Below are 19,503 nucleotides of genomic sequence, written 5' to 3'. Positions count from 1 at the left end.
TGGGTAAAAAGGGAAGCTTGGTGAGTTAAAGCCTGCGAGCCCAAACTGGTGTTCTGATTGTTTAAGTGGTTTTATGAATGGACTTAAGATGGCATCGGGATTTAACGGCTAATGGGCTGTCCAGACATCGGTAATTACTCCGTTTTTAGTCTGTTTGGGAACGTTCCTGCTGGGTTTAGGATGGTTTTTATTTACAGGAAAATGAGAAGAGCAGCAAAAAGATGCTGAGTTAGTGGAAACTGGTCTTTATTGTGACTCTGCATTAGGAAGTCCTGACCTACCCGGCTCAGAGTCAGTTTGGAAAATGCTCAGAGTTGTCGTCTGGAATGTTTTTTCTGTTCCACGCCCACAACTGGAGAGGCCAGGAGGTCAGCCGGCTCTGGTTCTCGAAGCTTTGCTAATGAGTTTGACAAAGAGGTTTTCCAAACCTAATTTCTGACCAAGCAGCCGATCCGTGTATCGGGCAGGAGTTTGTAAGTCTGGATTAGAGAGGTGGGATGTTGGGATGGGAAAGCAGCAGCAGGGATGGAGTGTGTTTTTGGGTCGGCCTCAGGTTTTTATTTACCAGTAAATGTTTTTGTCTCATAGCTGGAAAACACTGGTTGCTTCAGCATAAACAAGTAAAAGTTGGAGTTTTATGGTGATTTGACCTTTAAAGGGATGTTCAGCCAATCACAAACTTTCCCTGAATTACCCAGCGAGTCATGTGACTTTGATAAACGTTTACACCAGCGGGTTCTGGGGTTTCTTATGTTCTGACCAACCTCAGCTTTCCTTTCTGTCTTGTTTCTGTGTCTGGTTTTAATCCTGAGTGTAAATCTGGACTTTAGTTGGTTTAAAAGGCAGATTTTCACATTTAAATCACAGATTTGCATAAAAGCAGACAGAAAATGGCTAAACTGGCTTTTTATGTTGTGGTTATTAATAAAGAATAAAGTAATAATTATGTGTTTGGTTTTTGTTTGAAGCTACTAGCAGCCATATAAGGCCCCGGAGCCGCGGGTTGCAGATCGATGTTCCAGCGTTAGAGCAGCTCGTCTTCTATAGCTCGCTACAATAAATGTAAACTTTTCCCATGATGCTCTGTGGCCGATGCCAGCCACAGCATCCCTCTCATCCCATTAACCGGTTTCAGTTTCCTCAGCTGACGGTTGTTTTCCTGTCTTCTCTTCCTCTCCGTCTCGGTGCTGCTGCTGTTTAGATCTTTCAGGTGCAGAAGGTAGGCTCCTCCTCCTCCTTCCCTTCCCGGACATCATTTCACTGATGCCTAATCCCAGAGAACGATCTAACTTTTCTGCTTTGCCCTCGCCTCCCGTCTCTCCGTAGAAATATTACGGCTTGAACACCAAACTAGACGAGCGAGTGGACCACCAATGGGGCGATATTGAGCAGTGGATGGTAGCGTTTCTGTGCTTGTGTGTGTGTGTCTCTTCCTGCCGCCCTTCCTGATCGGCTCTGAAACACAACCTGCTCCTGTGCACCACACCCTGACTCCCGTTGGTGTGTTTAAACAAACTAACAGATTTATTTATTGAACAACAGCATCAGGTTTGAGTTTGCTGTGTGGGATTGTTTTATGTGTTTACGAAACAAATATTGTGGTAAATAACTCATAACTGTGTTTATTTCCTCCTCTAAAGGCGCTCTCACCGCTGGCGTAAGCGTCCTGAATCATTAATGCTTTTGTTCCAGATGAAAACAGATGTTACTCAACTAAATATGCAGAGACAATAAAAACAAACATAATTCTCCTTTATGGCTTGTTTTTATTGGATCTCAGATTCCAGTTTAGAGGAATTTCATTATGAAGAACCGCCGACTGTCAGATATTTAAGAGAAAAGCTAATTAGTTGTTTGCAGAAAGAAGTGAAATGTGTGATTAAACAGACCATAACTCTCCTCGCAGCAGAAAACTCCACAGTGCACACTTTAATGATGTAATAGCTTGCCATAGTTCATTTTGCTCCGCTGCTGCTGCAGATCAAACTTTTCTTTAGTCTCGTTCAGAAGCAGCCGCTCCTGCTGAATGATGTCCTGAACTTTCACCCTGATGCTTTTGACGTGTACTAGATGTAGCTACATGAAACGTGCACGCACTCGTAGATGGGATCAGCTGATTCGTCCCGTCCTTCACGTGTATGCATGTTCTAGTCCTAATCGGACCGATTTGTTTTGTTTTATATTATTTTGGTGATTTGAGGGTGCAACCCTCCGGCTGGTTAAGTCCTAGGTGTGTGCACGAGTGGCTATAGTGATGCATCTTAATGCACTCTTAGTTTCTAAAAAAGGTCAGGTTTTCTTCTTCATCCTTTGTTTTATTGATCTCCTCCTCCTTCATCTCTCCTTCTCCTGGTCGTTTCTCCTCCTCTGCCTCATCAGGAGGACAGTGAGAAGTACTCGCGTTCCTCACGGATACTGACGGTTTGTATTCCTCCTCCTGCTTCCCGGCTCTGTCTGAACATCCCTCTCAGGCTTCTCGTTTGTCCGTGTTGATTCCCTGGACTCTAACATCCCGTTCTCTCTCCACGCAGCTGTCAGACGATGACGAGCGGATGTCGGTGGGAAGCCGCGGCAGCGTCCGGGTCAGTACCATTTCAACTTTGCATAGAATAAAAACTCAATCCTCCCAGAGGTCTGACCTCAGGTCTGTTTCTGAGTCACAAAGACAAAGTTTGTGTGTTTTGCTCTGAGCAGTCAGACCTGGACTCGGTGGGGGCGTACGGCGGGGGGGTAAGGGTCTGTGTTTTGTGACTAATCACGCATGCTCTGGTGTTCTGGGTCAAACACATTTTAACTGAAAGGTTTTAGAATCATGAGATGTTCCAGGACTTCATGAGTTATTCCTGAAACTATCAAATCTGTTCGTCACAGTTTGTGCTTCATCCCAGAAAAATAACGCCACTCTGATCAAATTAAATATTAATAACATCAATATTTAAAGCAGCATTAATAAAGTCCGGGTATAAGGTTGGACTTAAACAGTAAATATGCTGAGACAAACTAGATCCACACAAATGTTAAAGCTGCTTCCAGTGGCTCATTAGGCTCATCGTCATCGTAACCTTCAGTGGCTTGTTAGGGTTACCATGGTAACGGTTGAGATTGCAACACAAAGAGCAGGAAGTAAGGATGGTTTGGAGAAATTTGGAAAGGTCATAAAGGTCAAAGTGTAATGTGAAGTGTGACATCACTTGTAAGACCCGTTTAACTCTGGGTTATGATTTTACTTCAGAGAGGGGGCGGGGCTACATCATCGACCTGATTGATGTGTATGGATGAACCCCTAAGGCTCATGTCTTCCCTTGGATGAATTTCACTAAATCTTTCATTATTTTCTCTTCGGCTGTGATGTCTAAATCGTTTATGCTATTGCCATGACGTCTGACATTTTATCAGAAGCTTAACTCTCCCCAAACCCTGTCGTTTTCATTACATGCATGATGAGAATAATCTGAGGTTGGGATTGTTGCATGAGTGTTTGCTGCTGTGATGCCATAAAGCAACTGAAATCCTCGTTTTGCTCTGGTTTTACCTGCTGGATCTACTTCCTGCTCTGTGTGATGTGTTTTTAGTCTGGTGTTGGCTCTCTGGTTTGGGTTAAAACACTTTCCTGGTGTCTCTCTCTCCTCCAAGGGCTCCTCGTTGCATAAGAAGTCAAAAAGAAAGAAGAAGCATAAACACAAAGAGAAAGATGTATGTGGAGATGAGTCCATGAGCGTAAGAACCGAGCAGAATCCTGACCCGCTCATTAGTTTTGTGTTTGTGCTTCCAGAGGGATGGCTGTGATGAGGATTACAGCGTCCTGTCCAGCAGGGTCAGTAGCTGTGTGATAAACTACCTCAGGAGGGTTTTCTTTGTGTGAACTGAGCTTCTACATCTGCTTTTGTTGTTCTAAAGAATTCATGTTTTCAGGGTTGATCCGTGACGTCGGAACAACCTCAACACCAGACCGCCTCAGTGGGTTAGGCACCGTTCTGAGCCACGGTCACCACCATGCTCCTGCACTGACACAGAGCCAGTTAGAACAGCAGCCCAATAAATACATGCTTTGTTTTAGAAGACTGGTCACTTAGATATGAAACAACGCACCAAGACCTACAGAATGCCGCTGTTTGAGGCTTTCACTTACAATCTGCTGATTTAAAGGTCTGAACTTGTTACGACTAACCTCATTCTCCTCTCAGATCAGCTGTGGGCGGAAAACTTCCTGGGTACGGCTAAGAGAGTTCTTCATTCGGTTTCAGCGTTCTGATGAACGACTCAAACTAAAGTCCTACAGTAATTAATTAATAACAGCACAAGCGCTGAAGTTCTGACATGTTGATGAAGAACATCGGTCTGTTCAGTTCAAAAACAAATCCTCGTGGCCAGTGAGCAGTTAGCGTCCGTTAGCTTAGCCTGCTAATCAAAGTGAATCTTAAAAAAATGCGCTTTAACACGCCTGTGACGTGTTTGAGTTGGTTAACTCAACACATATTTGACTTAAGCGCCCTCAGGACATTAAATGCAATAATAATAATAATAATAATACATCAAACTTATACAGCGCTTTTTAGGACACTCAAAGATGCCTTCACGCACTCACATTCACACACTGCTAGTGATGGTAAGCTACTATGTTGCCACAGCCGCCCTGGGGAGGTCTGACAGAGGCGAGGCTGCCATTTGGCACCGTCGGCCCCTCTGACCACCACTAACACAGACAAGTTGGGTGAAGTGTCTTGCCCAAGGACACAACAGCAGGATACCCCTGGCGGGAGCTGGATCATGGGGCAGCCCACTCTACCTCCTAAACTACTGCTGCCCCAAATGCAGTTATGCTGATTGGCCGAAGGTTTATTATTTTTCCCTAGCAACCAAGCACGATTGGCTGTTTAGATGCACATGAAGGGGTGATTTTTATAGAGCACCCTGAAGAGAAATTATACGAATCTGTCGGGAAAATTCAGTGTGTGTGTGTGTGTGTGTGTGTGTGTGTGTGTGTGTGTGTGTGTGTGTGTGTGTGTGTGTGTGTGTGTGTGTGTGTGTGTGTGTGTGTGTGTGTGTGTGTGTGTGTGTGTGTGTGTGTGTGTGTGTGTGTGTGTGTGTGTGTGTTGGATGGGAGGGGTAAGCTGTGAATGAATAAGAAGCATCAAAACAAAACACCTGGGAAATCATCATGACCTTTGAACTTAAATTTCTTAATTTCTAATATCTGCAGTCTGACTTCATTCTCATTGTTTTGTCTCAAATTTAAGAAACAAACGTTTTTATTTTTTTTTTACTAAACTCAAATCCAGCAGCCTGGGGTCAGGGTGAGGTCTGCCAGACCAATCTGATTCGTAGATATTTCATTCCTGAACGGTCTCCAGCTGTAGTTGAACCGCTCTCTCGTGTTCTGGCGTTTGATGTTTTCGTCTCCTCTCGTTGCTGCTTAGAGCTCCAGACTGAGCGATGAAAGCCGGAAGTCTCGTTCCTCCAGATTAGACCTGCAGCCGGTGGGTTTCTGCATGAAAAGCGGTTTGTTGTGATCCAGTTCCACGTTTCTGACCCCTAAAGTCCAGGTGGCATGGAGTGTGCCGCTGAACATGTCAAAGCATGCAGGTTGTTGGTCCTTAAACGTAAAAACGCTTGAGCATCGTACGAGCGGATGTGTTCTGTGGCATGTTTGGGTTGGGATCTATGTGACCGCTGCAGCGTTCTGTGCTGTTTGGTTAAACGTGGCTTAGAGAATTTAGCCAAATGTTTGATGGATTGTTAGGAAAACTGTTGTTGTTTTATCCTTCCAGGCTTCTTTTAGTTCTTCTGATCCGTTCGGTCTCAAAGGCCTGTCGTCTTCCAGAACCTCAGGCTCCACTTTTAATGGTTATCAGGTCAGTACTCGGACTGATATCTGATCATTAAAGACAAGTACTGACAGCAGAAAGGGTCGTGAGGACACCTAAGAAGGAACGTTTTAGTTTTGTGGTGAATAAACGTTTTGGTACCAGCGTTCCAAAATAAATCAGAACCTCAGAGCTCATTAGAAAGTCTGAGGATGATTGAAACGTTGAGTCTGATCTGTCCTGGGATCGGCCCACTTTACCTGTAACTTTACATGTGAAACGTGTTTCCTGATCATGGATACGAAAGCGTTCCGAGTTCTCCCAGCGGCCAGCTGCTCACTGAGTGTTTCTGTGCTGCAGAGCTCCTTATACGAGGACGTTCTGTTCAGCGCATCCGGCAGAACCTCCAGCTCCCACGTAAGACCTGCACCTGGATCCGTAATCAACACACCTGGAATAGTGCACACCTGCTGGCTCAGTGTGATTAGTCGTGAAATGATCCCTTTTTCTGTCTGCAGCCTGTAGAGGTCTCTGGTTTCCGCAGCTCCAGAGCCTCCAGCAGGGCCAGCTCAGCCCGCACCAGTCCAGTGGTGAGACTGTGTGTGAAGCATGTGTGTGCACCAGGACCACGTGCATGTTTAGTTTCAGCTGCTGGAAACACGTTTTAGAAAATCTGGGGTTTTTTGTTAGCTTTTTTCTGTCTTGAGTCGAAGAAAAACCTAAAAATTTCACGTTTGTCTCAAAGGTTCCTTAAAAAGGAGGCAGAAGAGAAAAAATGAGATTTAATCTGGGATTAGGGAGGAAATCTGGGAGAACTTAATTCTGTAGTGAAGCAGGTCTAATCTGAGCCCTTCAGGTGGTAAACCTTCATCTATTCAGATCAGAACCCTGATGCTGACCCGGGATAGCGTCCTCTGATTCTGGGCTGGACCAGGGCTCTGCTGCCATCAGGACCGGCCTGCTGACCCATACCCAGTAGAGGAGGACCTTGACCTTAACTAAAAACCAAAGATGTCCCTTTGGCTTCATGCTGTTTGTGATGACATCAGCTATTTTCCCAGAGCCCCGCCCCTTTTCTCAGACCTGTTTACTCCAGCTGTCACCTCCTCAGCCGGTTTAGAAAGGAAACATTTGTCCTTTGCTCGTTGTTCGGAGGTGAAACTGGAATTTCCTGATGAACTTGAACAGTTCTGACTTTGTTCTGCATGCAACTAATGAAGTCTTTAATATTGGGACTAAAGGTGGATTAGATGAGGAATTATACAGCATGCCGCCACTTTCTGATGGATTTACCATGTGGTTTGTTTTGGTGTTATGTGTCGCCCCCTGGTGGCTGATTACAGGATAACTGCAGCTCTTTGGCCAGTTATTTGAGGAGCTCTGCCAGCAGCAGCAGCGTTCCCAGAGACCTGGAGGACTTTACTATTCCGGACTTCTGTGAAGTGAGTCCCTTCCTCCTGCTGGAGGCTAAAGCCGTGATGCTGCCGGAGTTTCTACATCTTCCCACGGGAATAATCCAGAGTTTGTGACTAAACGTGTGTGCAGTGAAGCGTTCAGCAACACCTGATTCTGGTGTTTCACCTTTTCACTAATCTTCACTCGGTTTAGCCGCAGCCTGGAATGCTGAGAGGCGTTTTTTCTTTTGACTGGTTCTGACTGTTTGTTTCTTTCCACAGGTGGAGGATCGGGATTATCAGGAAAAGGTGAGGAAACCCCATCTCTGCAGATGTTATTTTCTTTATGACAGAAGCCTTTTTAGGTTGTTCTAATCCCATATGGGATTATAATCTGTTTAAAATGAAGTCTACACTGATTTTCACAAAGGAAACTAAAAGTTCCTGTGCTGTAATCTGGATGTTAATCTGACTCAACAAAAGGGAGGACAGAGAGAGAGTTACACTGAGTCAGATGTCGCACCAGGGAAGGAGGAACACTTTTTGTCACAACACCGGTCTCTTAGGTTTGAAGCGATCCTTATATGGTCATGCTTCCTTAGTCCATGTTTGTTGCACACCGGTAGGACTTCCTGTTTGTGCTACGCCATCAACGCTCTGGGTCCACTTCATGAATGAACACAAATAATCCTTTACTTCCACATCGCCATGTGTCTTCAGAGTGGGATTTACTTCCTGAAGAGTTCATTTGTTTATATTTTCTCTCCCAGTGATCCGACTCGGGAAGTTTACGTGATTCCATTTGTTTCCCAGGGATCTCGAGCAGCTTCTGCCCTGACAGCGTCGACCCTCATGTCTTTAGGTGGGTCGTCTTCCCGGAGAGGAAGCAGTGAGACGGCTCTAACTGTGGATGCTGAGAGCTCCTTACGAGAAATCAAGGTACCGTCCTCCAAAACCAGGACCAGGACCGTGCTCTAGGACCGGGTCTTTGATCTGAGATCCTTAGAAAATCATTCTGGTTAGCTTGAACCTCAGATTGTAGTTCATAGAAACACTTCCTTGTTTGGCTGCTGCCGTCTTTCCTCCACACTCGTGTCCGTTTCACGTCACGCTGTGCTTCTCTGCTGCTTCACTTCCCACCAGGAGATTCATGAGCTGAAGGATCAGATTCAGGATGTGGAAACCAAGTACTTGCAGAACCTAAAAGAAGTCAAGGTAGAAACCTGAGACTCGTCCGTGGGTTCAGAGTTCTAACCTGAGCTAGTTATTTGTTTGTTTGTTTGTTTGTTTACCTGAGCATTTACGGAGGTTTTCTCTCCTGCAGATCAACAAACCAGCAGCTCTTTAATAATTAAAACTAACCTGAAGCTCTGAGTCAGGAACTAAACGTTCCTGCTGCAGGATGAATTTTCACAGATTTCCAGTTTCCCTGTTTGTTGCCTGCTGCAGAGCTTTCCCGGGTTTTAGTCTGATGACATCACACGTGTCCGGTTTCTGTGATTGTGTCCATCAGGACGCGTTGGCTGAAGCAGAAGAAAAGTACCGTAAGGCCATGGTGTCCAACGCCCAGCTGGACAATGAGAAGAACAACCTGATGTACCAGGTGGACACGCTGAAGGACTCGCTGATGGAGCTGGAGGAGCTGCTGTCAGAGTCACGTCGGGAATATCAAGAGAAAGTCAAGGTCTGGAAAAGGCTTTTGGGATTAAATCCAATATTACAGGAATGATTGTCTGAGTTCAATAAAATGCAAAGCGATTCATCTTTTATTGTTTAGTTTAACATAAAACATCAGAACTCCTAAATCCAGTTCTTGAATTTTCATTTTCCCTCCCAACAGTCAGACTTCCGGGAGGTCTTTACGAGTCTCCCACACAGAGGAAGTTATGTTGTCATCAGTGAAGCGGGCTGCGCCGTGTCTTCTGTCCGGCGTGTTTATGATTAATCATGCAGCCATCTTGGTCCCTGCAGGAGTACGAGCGGCAGAAACAGGCCCACGGCGTTCTCCAGTTCCAGTTCAGTGAAGTGAAAGAGACGTTGAAGCAAAGTGAAGAGCTGCTTAACGTGAGTACGGCACAGAAACGTCTCCTCCTGCTCCGCATCACCTCGGGTTAATAAAAGCTGCACGCTCTCACCGTTTCCTTTACTTTTGCAAACAGAAAACAGCTTTTCTTTACTCCGCTCTCTCCTTTCCTGCTGTTCAGGAGATCCGTCAGCTGCGTTTGAAACAAGACGGTTTTGTTACAGAAATCTCCGACCTGCAGGAGACGGTGGAGTGGAAGGATAAAAAAATCGGGGTACGAACCCCGACTCGGCTGTTTTCATCTACCGACGTGATCTAAAACCAGTTTCCTCTTTGCATGAACTGTTCTCCTCTTTTCTGCCTGCTCTCCACTGCTTGTTGCCCGGCTCTGCTCAGGCGTTAGAGCGACAGAAAGAATATACAGACGCAATCCGAGTGGAGCGGGATGAGCTCAGAGAGGAAGTGGTGAAGTTGAAGGACATCCTGAAGGTATTCCCAGAGTTGGACACTGGGAAAATGTCTCAAATCCTCTCCTGTTGCTGTTGATGTTAACCATCGCCTGTTTGCTGCAGAAACACGGAATCATCCTCAGACCCGACCTGAACATCAACGGGGACGTCAGTGAAGTGGAGGTGAACGGAACGCCCGCAGCAGAACCTGCTTCCCAGGATGCAGCGAGGACTCAGACCGAAGGCAGCAGCATGCTCGGTAAAACCCTCAGGAGAGTCGGGGCGGACTTTCTTCTCGCTGCACCTCGCCCACAAACTAACCGAAGAGTTTAATGAACAAATTCTGATGAAACTACAAAATTCACCTCTCAGTTGGCCTTTGGGATTTTGAAATGAACTCTTCAGTCCTGCCTGCTCCTGAAATGACCTTTAATGACCTTTCACCTCTGATTTTATTCAAACATGATGATTCTTTGCATTTTTCTTGGAGCTGATGTTTGACTCGAGGAACCGCCTTTAGCAGTGGGAGATTTTGTCCCACAGTCTCAGAATCCGTCGTTTAGGTTTTAGAACAACCTGAGTAGGACGGACCCGAGCACACAGCCCTGAGGAACTCCACACCGTCTCAAGGTACAAAACAAACATTTTACTGAAGGTTTTCGGAATGTTTATTATCCAGTCATAAACATTTGGCTAGTTTAAAGTGACCGATGCTAAAAAACAAGGTAAAAAGGCAAAGAATCATCTGTTTGGTGGCATAATAAACCGTGGTGCTAACCTTTCTTCTTCAGACGTCTTGCTGGTCTCAGCTTCCATCCTTTAGCACCTTTTTCCTCGTTTAGCTGACACTAACAGTGTTGTGGTGTTTCTGGTTGTTGGTGGGGTGAATGATTTTGATCATGTCGGGGGTTCGTGTCAGAAGCTGTCGGCTAGCTTGCGTAGCACAGATTTATTTGTGGAGATCCAGCTTTCGGCTTCTGTCTGGTTCTGCTCTGGTGGCCCACCTGCTTTTTCCTCCTCCTGCTTCTCCTGGACAACTTGGTTCTGTGCTTCTCTTTCTGGCCACCAAACCAATCAGGTGTTCTGGCCTAGCTTCTGAAGTTCCTCCTGATGAAGATTACTGTTAAAGTCTATCACCATTTGCTCTTCATGATCTCTCACAGAGGAGGCTGAGTTGAGGGGTTGCAGAGATGAAGCGCTGGATCCAGAGCAGCTTGAAGAAGACAAAGACAGCCTCTCAAGCCCAGAAACGCCTGTTTCTGTTGCTGATGAGTCCAAACTAGAGACGTCCTGCAGGAAACAGCTGTCAGAGGGACAGGAGACCCGTTTAACCAGCAGAGAGGACACCAGAGACTTAGCTTTTGACATTAATGTCTGTTTACTTACTGATGGTGTCAGCTGGAACCACCAGGAGGTTCTGGTTTGTTACCAGAGTGCTCCAGATTTAACAGAACCCCAGTGTGGTACCGTTGGCACAGCCCGTGATCTCATCACACACGAGATGGATGGCAAACTGGTGGAGAGTTCTTTTAGAGACACCAAATCACAACCAGAGGGGAGCGACGCTCGGATCCCTAAAAGTGAAATCTCAGTTTCAAGCTCCGACACTCAGCAAGAGCCGGAGAACAGGGACGAGGCTGAAGGAATGCCGAGCAAACCTCAGTCCCACACTGCTTCAGGCAAGAAGAAGAAAAAGAAGAGGAAAGGCAAAAAGAATGAAGGAGTTCCGGAAAACAAGAGCCAGCAAATGGAGAAGGAAAATGTTGGATCAGCTGTGAGTAAAGGGCTGACTGAAGAACCTGGGCTTAGTGGTTCCATTGCTGAAAGCTTAAAGGCATCACCGTCGGATCAGATCAAGAATAGGCAGGAGAACCGAGAACCTACAGAAAGTGTTCCTCACAAAGAACCTCCTCAGGAACCGGGTGTGGATCCAGTTTCAGACCAGCTCGGCGGAGATGAAATGTCGGTGTTGGAGGAGGACGAAGCTGGAACGCTCAGAGAAGAGAATGTTGAGGAGGATGAGGACAAGATTCTAAAACCTGAGGATCCCGGATCTGCAGAATCAGCTGAAAGCTTCACCGGTCCAGCTCCTGAAGAACTGGGGATGGATCCAGTTTCAGATGAACTCTGTGAAACCAAAACTACGTCTGATGCTGTGGGATCTACTCAAACACTCAAGGAAGCAAGAGTGGAATGTGCCGAAAAAGCTCTGAAGAAGGAAGAAACTTCGGAAAACGTGGAATCAGCAGAACCTACAGGAAACTCTTCCCGTCCAGAACCTGACCAAGAACCAATCACAGGTCCGGTTTCGGCCTTGGAGGAGGTGGGTGATGATGTTCTGAGTGAGGAGGAGACTATGCAATCAGGAGAGGCAGAGAAACCAAACCAAGGTTCCTCTGATGTAGGATCCGTTAAGGAACATGTGACAGTAGAAGGAATGGGTCCAGAACCAGAACTGGACCTCCTCAGGTCTGAAACCAAACTTGGAGATGACGTCTCAGGAGGTGGACTCCTTCTCACCGAGTCAGAAACTGTAGATGGACCTGAGAGCAGCTGTGAATCAGGGGGAACCAGATCGGAGAACACTGGTGCTCCTGGATCTGGACCTGCAAACATCTCTGAGAAGAAAGAAGAAAGCACGTCTCCTCCTCATGAACAGCTGACTGAAACCTCATCAGGATCAGCGCCAGTGCCGGTTGGGAGCTCAGACAGCGGCTACCCTCTGACCGATGGTCCCGAAGAGGAGGCTGGAGACATGTCTCCCTGTCAAGATGCTGATGAGTCCAAACAGAACCAGGACAGAACCAAGAACATGGATGTGAGTGGAGGCGATGGAGGGCGTGAGGTCCATTCTGAGTTGAACCGCTCTCCAGATGAGGAACGCGGTGGTTGTGTGTCCTTACCAACACAAACTCAGACCGGCGACACTAAAAATGGTCCAGATGGGACAGAGCGCACCGGCGAGACGGAGACCTTTGGTCCAGAAGAGGTGGAGTCCAGTTCGGAGGAACCCACTGAAGATCCAGAGCATAACAACGCTCAACAAAACCAGGAAATGGACTCGTCCTTATGTTCTCTGGCTGAGCCGGAGCATGGATCTGACTCTCAGACCTGTAAAAGTACCGACTCACCTCAACCCCTCCAGCTGGACGGAGATGAGGACGAGGAGGGGGAGGAGGGGCAGTCCTTTGACTTTGATGACTTGGACATAGAAGCAGCAGAAGAATCCAGTAAGTTCTATGATCCTAAAGAGCAGGAAGTTGAACAAGCAACTGAGGCAACCTCATTTGACCTTTCAGAAACTCACAGAAATGCAGAAGCAACGCCGTCTGACAGCAGGGGTCAGGGGGAGGCTCCTGATGGAGGAAACCAGGGGGAAAACCGGAACTCTTTAACTCAGGAAGGAGCTGCAGCCGCAGAGATGGGTGGCGCCTGTGAGGAGGAGGAAGCAGCAGATCCAGCAGAGGAAGAGCAGAATTCATATGTGGTTCAGGAGAACCTGAACCAGAAAATCTCCTTGTCGGTCGAAGAGGGATTAGACGCCATCCAGCTGAATTCAGATTCACCAAAGAGCACGGAAGAAGCCGGTGACAACAATGATACCCCGCAGTCTGGGAAAGACTCCAAAAAGAGCAGCAAGAAAGGCAAAGGAAAGGGAAAAGAGGAGTGTAAGATGTCTTAGTGCAGCGGTCCAAAGTGGGAAGAAAATGAGACTCAAAGCACTTCGATTTTTTTCACGTGAACTTTTGAGTTAGTTTATTCAGAAAAGTGCAAAAATGCTAAAAACTGTGAACGGTTTTGGTTTGATGTAACGTCCGTCTGTCGCTTTGTTCTTTTACCACGAAGTATTCAGGAAGTGGTTCTGGTCGATGCTTCCGACACTTCCTGGCTGGTATTTTCCCATCAGAGGCTCTGGATCATCGTTTGCCTTTTGGTGCTCTGAATAAATGTGAAACGACAGTTTAATAAGTCGCAGCTCACCTCTGTTGTGTGAATGAATCTGCAGAAGCAGCATGCATGCTAACCCCCACACACGCACACACACACACACACACACACACACTGGCACTGGCACTGGCTGCATGGTGGCGCAGTGGTTAGCACTGTTGCCTCGCAGCAAGAAGGTTGCAGGTTCGAAACTCGGCTGCGGCCTTTCTGCGTGGAGTTGCGTGTTCTCCCCATGCATGCGTGGGTTTCCTCCGGGTACTCCGGTTTCCCCCACAGATCACAACATGCCCTATAGGTTATAAATTGTAAGTCGTTTTGGATAAAAGCGTCTGCTAAATGAATCAACATAAACACACACACACACACACACACACACACGCTCCAACACCCCACCATGGATGCCTGCTCTGTTGTGTGAATTAATCTGCAGAAGCAGCGTGCATGCTACCCCCCCCCCCCCCCACACACACACACACACACACACCCAGCACACACACACACGCGCACACACACACCCAGCACACACACGTGCACACACACACGCGCACACACACACCCAGCACACACACACACACGTGCACGCTCCAACACCCCACCATGGACGCCTGCTCATGTGCATGCATCAGCTCTTCCCGGCTCCTCTCCTGGTATGTTCTTATTCATTTTCCTTTTAAAGCTGGAGGACACACATTTGAATTTATTGATGTTACTGATTATCTGTGATGTTCTAGAAGTTCTGATCCGGCTCTTGTTTCTACCCCAGCTGCCAGGCCCGGTTCTGGAATAACGTTTCTGCAGAACTTCTGAAGGTCTTTCAGAGTTTTTCTTTGGACTTTGGCTGATTTAGCCAGAACGTTTCAGGAATGTTCAGCAGAAACCCGACTGACAGTCAGAAGGTCTCTCTGCAGACAGGATCGAGACGAGAACCGGATCAGAACTTTAGTTCTGATCTGTAAAACCAAACGTGCAACAGAGTCGTGAAGCCAGATTTTCAGACGTGTTTCATCTTTCAGAAATTCGCCTGAGGAAGCTGGTGGACGAGCGGGAAAAAATGATCGAGCAAGTGAGACAAGCTCCATCCCTAAAACAGAACATGACCGGTTCTGGAGAACTCCTCACCCTCTGATGTGTTCTTTACAGGTGAAGAAGCTGAAGGCCCAGTTGGACCAGAAGACACAGAATAACGGAACAGACTCCGGTTGTAGTCCAGATGGAGAAATGATGGAAAACGGGAACGATCCCAACATCATGGATTTGCAGCGTAGGTGTTCCCGCGCCCTTCAGCCATGTGTGTGTGTCTTTTGTCAGATGTTTGTTGTGAATCCTCCAGGAGACTCCAGCAGGCAGGTGAACGACCTGAAGTTCAAACTGGTGAAGGCGGAACAGGAAGTGACGGCTTTGGAACAAAATGTGAGCAAAAAAGGTTTCCTGTCAGATTTCCCATCTTCCTGCAGCCTTTCTCCTCACATGGGTGTTCTGATGCTGTTCTTCTGGATCCAGGTGACCCGGCTGGAGGGTCAGGTGGCCCGTTACAAATCTGCAGCAGAAAACGCGGAGACGGTGGAGGATGAGCTGAAGGCTGAGAAACGCAAACTGCAGAGAGAGGCAGGAAGTTTTCTAACAGCTGAACCTGCAGACGGGTTTCTCCAGAAGGAAAACTAAAGCAGCTGTTTGTGTTTGACCCTGCAGCTGCGATCGGCGCTGGATAAGGTGGAAGAACTGGAGTCGAACAACAGCCACCTGTGTAAGAGACTGGAGAAGATGAAGTCCAGCCGTGGCATGGCCCAGACTCCGTAAGAACCGGCTTCCAGATGGAGCCGCATCCTGATCGGGTTTCTCCTTCACCTGCCTGATAGGAAAAGTCAAGCTTCACCAAGAGCTCTCACAAGCAACGTGCCATTTCCGTTTTCTGTGGATTCTTCATGGCGGGAACGCTCCGAGACAGAAAACGCTCCCACAGCAGCTGCTCCGTTTCCTGCTGCTTCTCCCAGAGGTTTTCCAACGGGAGAATTCTGAACGGAGGGCCGGTTTTGCATATTTCCCTTTTCCATCCAAAGCCTAAACTTTTTCAACACTTAAACTTTTGAATAATCTCAACTCCAACTTGTTCAAGAATAATAAATGTTCTTGGCTTTCCGTCCTTTGATTGGAATCCTTTTATGTAGCAAGAAGTTTCCTGACAGTCAGATCTTCTGTTAGGAAAAGCCACGCCTGAGCTTTTGTTCTGCTTCACGTAGTTCGCCACTCGTGCATGCTGGGAAACGCTGAGGAAACCACAGGGACTTAAGGTGGTATTAGGAGATACTGGACACACTGGGGAGATGCTGTTCACTGTTTACAAAGCTTTCAGAAGTTTTTAAGGATACATGAAGAAGAACTGTCATCTTTGTGCAATAAATTTTCAAATTTTACCTCCAGCTTTGTTTCCAGGCTCTTCTGGTGAGAATGGAGACGAGAATGTTTGCTAGATCCTTGAGTTTTCATTGTCTGAGACATAATTCATGAACAGCTCTATAATAATGTTTTATTTAGTTCATTATTTTTTATTTTAACATCTCAGTTCCCATCTGAAGTCAGGAATTACAGCTTCATCCATAAAAACGCTCTAAAAAGAATTTAAACCTTAAAACTCCTCAGTTTAATGTGATTGTTTTTCCTGGCGATAGGGGGCAGTAGATACCTAAATCGTTGCAAGCAAGCAGTATTTTTGTGTTTGAGTAAGACCTTTACCAACGGATGCCCATTAGGGTCAAAAAGCCCTGGGAAGTGCAAACTTCAGCTAAATAAAACACACGAGACTCATTTTCATCACTGGAAACTAGTGATGAGGTAAATGTGTAAAACAACATTTAGGAATGATCAAAGATTTTTACAAATCAGTAAATGCATTTTGTCCTCATGGGCTCTGGTAGAAGGAAACATGGCGTCGCCCGGAGACTCAGACCCGCTCCCATGTATTTTAGACCTGATTTTTATGGTTATGTTACGAAGCCACCAATATTTTCAACAATTGGGCATCATTTCATTCATTTTCAACAACATTTTGATGGTTATTTCCAGAAATTAATAGTAAAAACTACACATCGTCTCTCTAATGGTTATGGAGAACTTGGTTTATTATGCAATTACAGATGTGGCAGTGTGAGCGTCCTGTTACAGTGTCCCGATTGATCATGCGCCCAGGCTACTTGGCCAATGGGATGTCCCTTTGGCTGACTGGTTAGCGCGTGACTCTCACCTGGGAGTCTGGGGATCGAATCCCGCCCGGGCCCTCGTTTCTCCACCCTGCCACACAGACATGGATCAATTCTGGAGCCAGACCTGCTGCTGAGGGTCAAGAGGTCTGGGATCCAGAAGGATTCCTGAGGTTTTTTTCCGTCTTTAACTCAGGGTTAGGGTCAGGGTTAGATGTGTGATCCACGTCTGTAACCGGGTCAGACCAACGCTGATTAACCCGGAGATAAAACTTGTTAAACAAGATCAGAATAGTTCACGATGCCTTCAAACACCACTAAACAGTCGGTTAAGGATGAGCACACACGGGTGAGAACCTGGATCTTTATTCTGCAGGCAGAAGTTCTGGTTACATCATGCTGGTGTAGTGAGCGGGCTGCTGGGTAATGTAGTGTTCTTCTCGTCACAGTGAGTTTGTTTCTGGATGCGTTGGATCATCCGCCGGCCGTAGAAGTCTCTGTACTCAGCTGGAAGTTCATCCAGACAGTGAAGAGCCCTCTCCAGGGTCTGAAGAGCCCGAGCAGCAGCCACAGGGTCTTTGTTACCATAAGGGTCCTTTTTGTCGTAGCTGTCAGCCGGAAGATGGCGCCAGAACACATTAACACCTACTCCAAACTGCAGGGCGAGGGTGTTATGGAACCACAGAGCTGAGGAAATAGGATCATGTAAAGAGAAGGCTTAATGTGATCAGGACTTACAATGAGACCTGTGGACAGATCTTCTAACCTGGAATAAACAGCAGATCTCCAGGCTCCAGAACACATTCATATCTCCTTGCCTTCACAAACTCAGGAAACCGTTTCAGGTCAGGAGCATCGATATCCAGGACTTCCGACTTATCACCTAACGGGTTAAAACAAGCCGATAAAGTTCTGATGCAGAACTGAGACTTCTCAGACAGAATACATATAGAAACAGGCTCGATCAAGACTTAATTTGTGCATGTTGGCATGTTTCCATAGCAACTTACCAGACAGGTAGAGGTGCAATGCATCTTGGGGGCTGTAAAGCACCACTCTCTTCCTTCCTGTCACCTGAGCCAGCAGGTTGTCCATCACCTGGGACAAGGAACACCAAAGCCACTAAATAAATACTGAAGTACTCCTGCAGGAGGGTAAAGCACTCACATCATAGTGTGTCCACAGCTGCAGACCACATGAGCTGATCCGGAAGACACTGGAAAAGAACTGCTCCAGCTCAAAGAATGGTGGGATGTGAAAATCATCAGCCAAGGCTGGGAACTGTTTGTTCAACTCAGCAGGTTCCTGTAGGAAAGGTAGAACCTTCTCATTACGTAGGTTTATGCACTTTAACATATGTTTTATGTCCTTATGCCCTGTTTTATGTCCTTATGCCTTTTTGACACATTGACCATTCTGTGGGGGCTTGTCCGGGATCTGGACCATAACTAAAAAAAATCAGTGTTTCACAAACATGTGAACAAAAAGTTCATATATTAATCTAAAACTTATCGTATGATGTTTAAAGTACCTTCCTGATGTCCTCTCCCAGAGATCGGAGATAGTAGCTCTCATCCTAAAACCACAACAGGAGTTTCTGTCATTAAAGGACTAGGAATAAACAAATAAATCAGTCTCCTCGTTTAATTATCCATACCTCACTCAGGAAGAAATCTGTGTGGTTCATCTCAGATGCTCTTTTAACAAATTCATTAAAAGGCAGAGTCCTGTGTGAGATGTGCCAAAGATTATGGTGCATCATTCACATAGAGCATTGCATTTAGAGGAGATATCGAACAGGAAAATAAACACTGTTTCATCTTACTTGTAGACAAAGTTCTTGTGAAGGAAATCCATCTGAGCTTCTGAGGAGACGTGGATCTTCACGTCCCTGTCACCTCCTTTGTTGCCAAGATATTCAACTGTCCATCTTTCAACACATGGCCCCAAGTCCACCCCTCTCAGGACAGCCGGTCTGCGCTGGAGATTACAATTAACACTTGGATGAAGGTAACCCACTGGTTCAGATGTTTCACCAGTTCAAACCTGCATGAATGAACTGATAGAAACAGTGAGTGACAAGAAAATGTTTATTTGACCATTTATGGTCAGAAAGACAGACACAAGTATGTCTAAAGACTGTTTCTTCCCAGACCGTTTTAGATGTGACACATCTTATGCCTGATCACTTCCTCCATAAAGAAAACAGTTCCACAAACGAACAAGTTAAAAGTTAATGAATCTGCCGCTTTTGTGATACTAAGGGTTTGTACTTTAAAAATTGAGAAAGACACAATGGTAGATATACAGTCTAAAGTCCAAAAAGCGTAATCTAAAAGCGGGTTTCTGAGTTTTGATGGGAATAAGTGAGTAGGAGGTTGGGGTGCTGCTACAGAAGGTTATCCGGTTATTCTGTCCCCATGAAAGCGGAAATAACGCGTGTATAAAGGGCGGTTTTATCTTACCAGAGGATAAACGTCCTGTAGAAACACTTCTCTCTCTACTGCAGTAAAAATCGGAACCGATATTTTTTCCTGGAGCTCCATTTTAACATTATTTTTGTTGGCGGAAGAAGACTTTACTTGGTGTTACATGGTTAGTCTTCCCCATAAAAAACTACTAAAAATCACAAGTAAACAGAATTTCTATTAATTTTTAACTGTACCACGATATATTAATATTTAAATCCGT

General features: G+C 46.2%; 2 protein-coding genes across 21 annotated transcripts in view; one reads left to right on the top strand and one right to left on the bottom strand.

Annotated features, from left to right (window-relative positions):
- The window catches only part of lrrfip1a (leucine rich repeat (in FLII) interacting protein 1a), a 33,196-nt gene extending 17,161 nt beyond the window's left edge, over positions 1-16,035 (top strand). For 2 of the 20 annotated variants that reach the window (XM_015975937.3, XM_054734520.2), the window contains 21 exons: positions 1,202-1,219; positions 1,327-1,398; positions 2,380-2,421; positions 2,532-2,582; positions 2,695-2,730; positions 3,634-3,693; positions 3,773-3,814; positions 5,418-5,477; positions 5,769-5,852; positions 6,165-6,221; positions 6,323-6,394; positions 7,148-7,246; positions 7,481-7,507; positions 8,012-8,137; positions 8,342-8,413; positions 8,712-8,882; positions 9,170-9,262; positions 9,403-9,495; positions 9,618-9,710; positions 9,794-9,929; positions 10,834-13,639. In XM_015975937.3, the coding sequence (XP_015831423.3) occupies positions 1,202-1,219; positions 1,327-1,398; positions 2,380-2,421; positions 2,532-2,582; positions 2,695-2,730; positions 3,634-3,693; positions 3,773-3,814; positions 5,418-5,477; positions 5,769-5,852; positions 6,165-6,221; positions 6,323-6,394; positions 7,148-7,246; positions 7,481-7,507; positions 8,012-8,137; positions 8,342-8,413; positions 8,712-8,882; positions 9,170-9,262; positions 9,403-9,495; positions 9,618-9,710; positions 9,794-9,929; positions 10,834-13,352 (4,023 nt within the window). In that variant the 3' untranslated portion in view covers positions 13,353-13,639. Of the gene's footprint in view, positions 1-1,201; positions 1,220-1,326; positions 1,399-2,379; positions 2,422-2,531; positions 2,583-2,694; positions 2,731-3,633; positions 3,694-3,772; positions 3,815-5,417; positions 5,478-5,768; positions 5,853-5,926; positions 6,222-6,322; positions 6,395-7,147; positions 7,247-7,480; positions 7,508-8,011; positions 8,138-8,341; positions 8,414-8,711; positions 8,883-9,169; positions 9,263-9,402; positions 9,496-9,617; positions 9,711-9,793; positions 9,930-10,833; positions 13,640-14,631; positions 14,682-14,758; positions 14,880-14,948; positions 15,029-15,118; positions 15,224-15,307 lie in introns of those variants that run through there. The other 18 variants (XM_015975957.3, XM_054734527.2, XM_015975958.3 and 15 more) reach the window with 18 other exon arrangements.
- Positions 16,036-17,162: 1,127 nt separating this feature from the next.
- Positions 17,163-19,440, bottom strand: tyw5 (tRNA-yW synthesizing protein 5). The gene is made up of 8 exons (XM_015975935.3): positions 19,278-19,440; positions 18,638-18,792; positions 18,470-18,539; positions 18,344-18,388; positions 17,980-18,117; positions 17,823-17,910; positions 17,579-17,695; positions 17,163-17,499 (listed from the first exon to the last, which is right to left on the bottom strand). Exons 1-8 carry the CDS (start codon positions 19,356-19,358, stop codon positions 17,207-17,209), a joined length of 987 nt encoding a protein of 328 aa, XP_015831421.3. The 5' UTR covers positions 19,359-19,440; the 3' UTR covers positions 17,163-17,206.
- Positions 19,441-19,503: the final 63 nt, after the last annotated feature.

Source organism: Nothobranchius furzeri, chromosome 7 (genome assembly GCF_043380555.1).
Source record: "Nothobranchius furzeri strain GRZ-AD chromosome 7, NfurGRZ-RIMD1, whole genome shotgun sequence".
In the NCBI taxonomy this organism is placed as follows: domain Eukaryota; kingdom Metazoa; phylum Chordata; class Actinopteri; order Cyprinodontiformes; family Nothobranchiidae; genus Nothobranchius; species Nothobranchius furzeri.
The sequence above is the reverse complement of the archived record's forward strand: the minus strand, read 5'-3'. Positions and strand labels throughout refer to the sequence as shown.

What these genes read in the sequence shown, in the direction of transcription:
- tyw5 (XM_015975935.3), bottom strand. Translation starts at nt 19,358, where the DNA reads ATGGAGCTCCAGGAAAAAATATCGGTTCCGATTTTTACTGCAGTAGAG. An exon ending in CAGATTTCTTCCTGAGTGAG is followed by an intron (nt 18,389 to 18,469) that starts GTATGGATAATT and finishes TTGTGGTTTTAG; the next exon opens with GATGAGAGCTACTATCTCCG. An exon ending in AGCTGTGGACACACTATGAT is followed by an intron (nt 17,911 to 17,979) that starts GTGAGTGCTTTA and finishes TCCTTGTCCCAG; the next exon opens with GTGATGGACAACCTGCTGGC.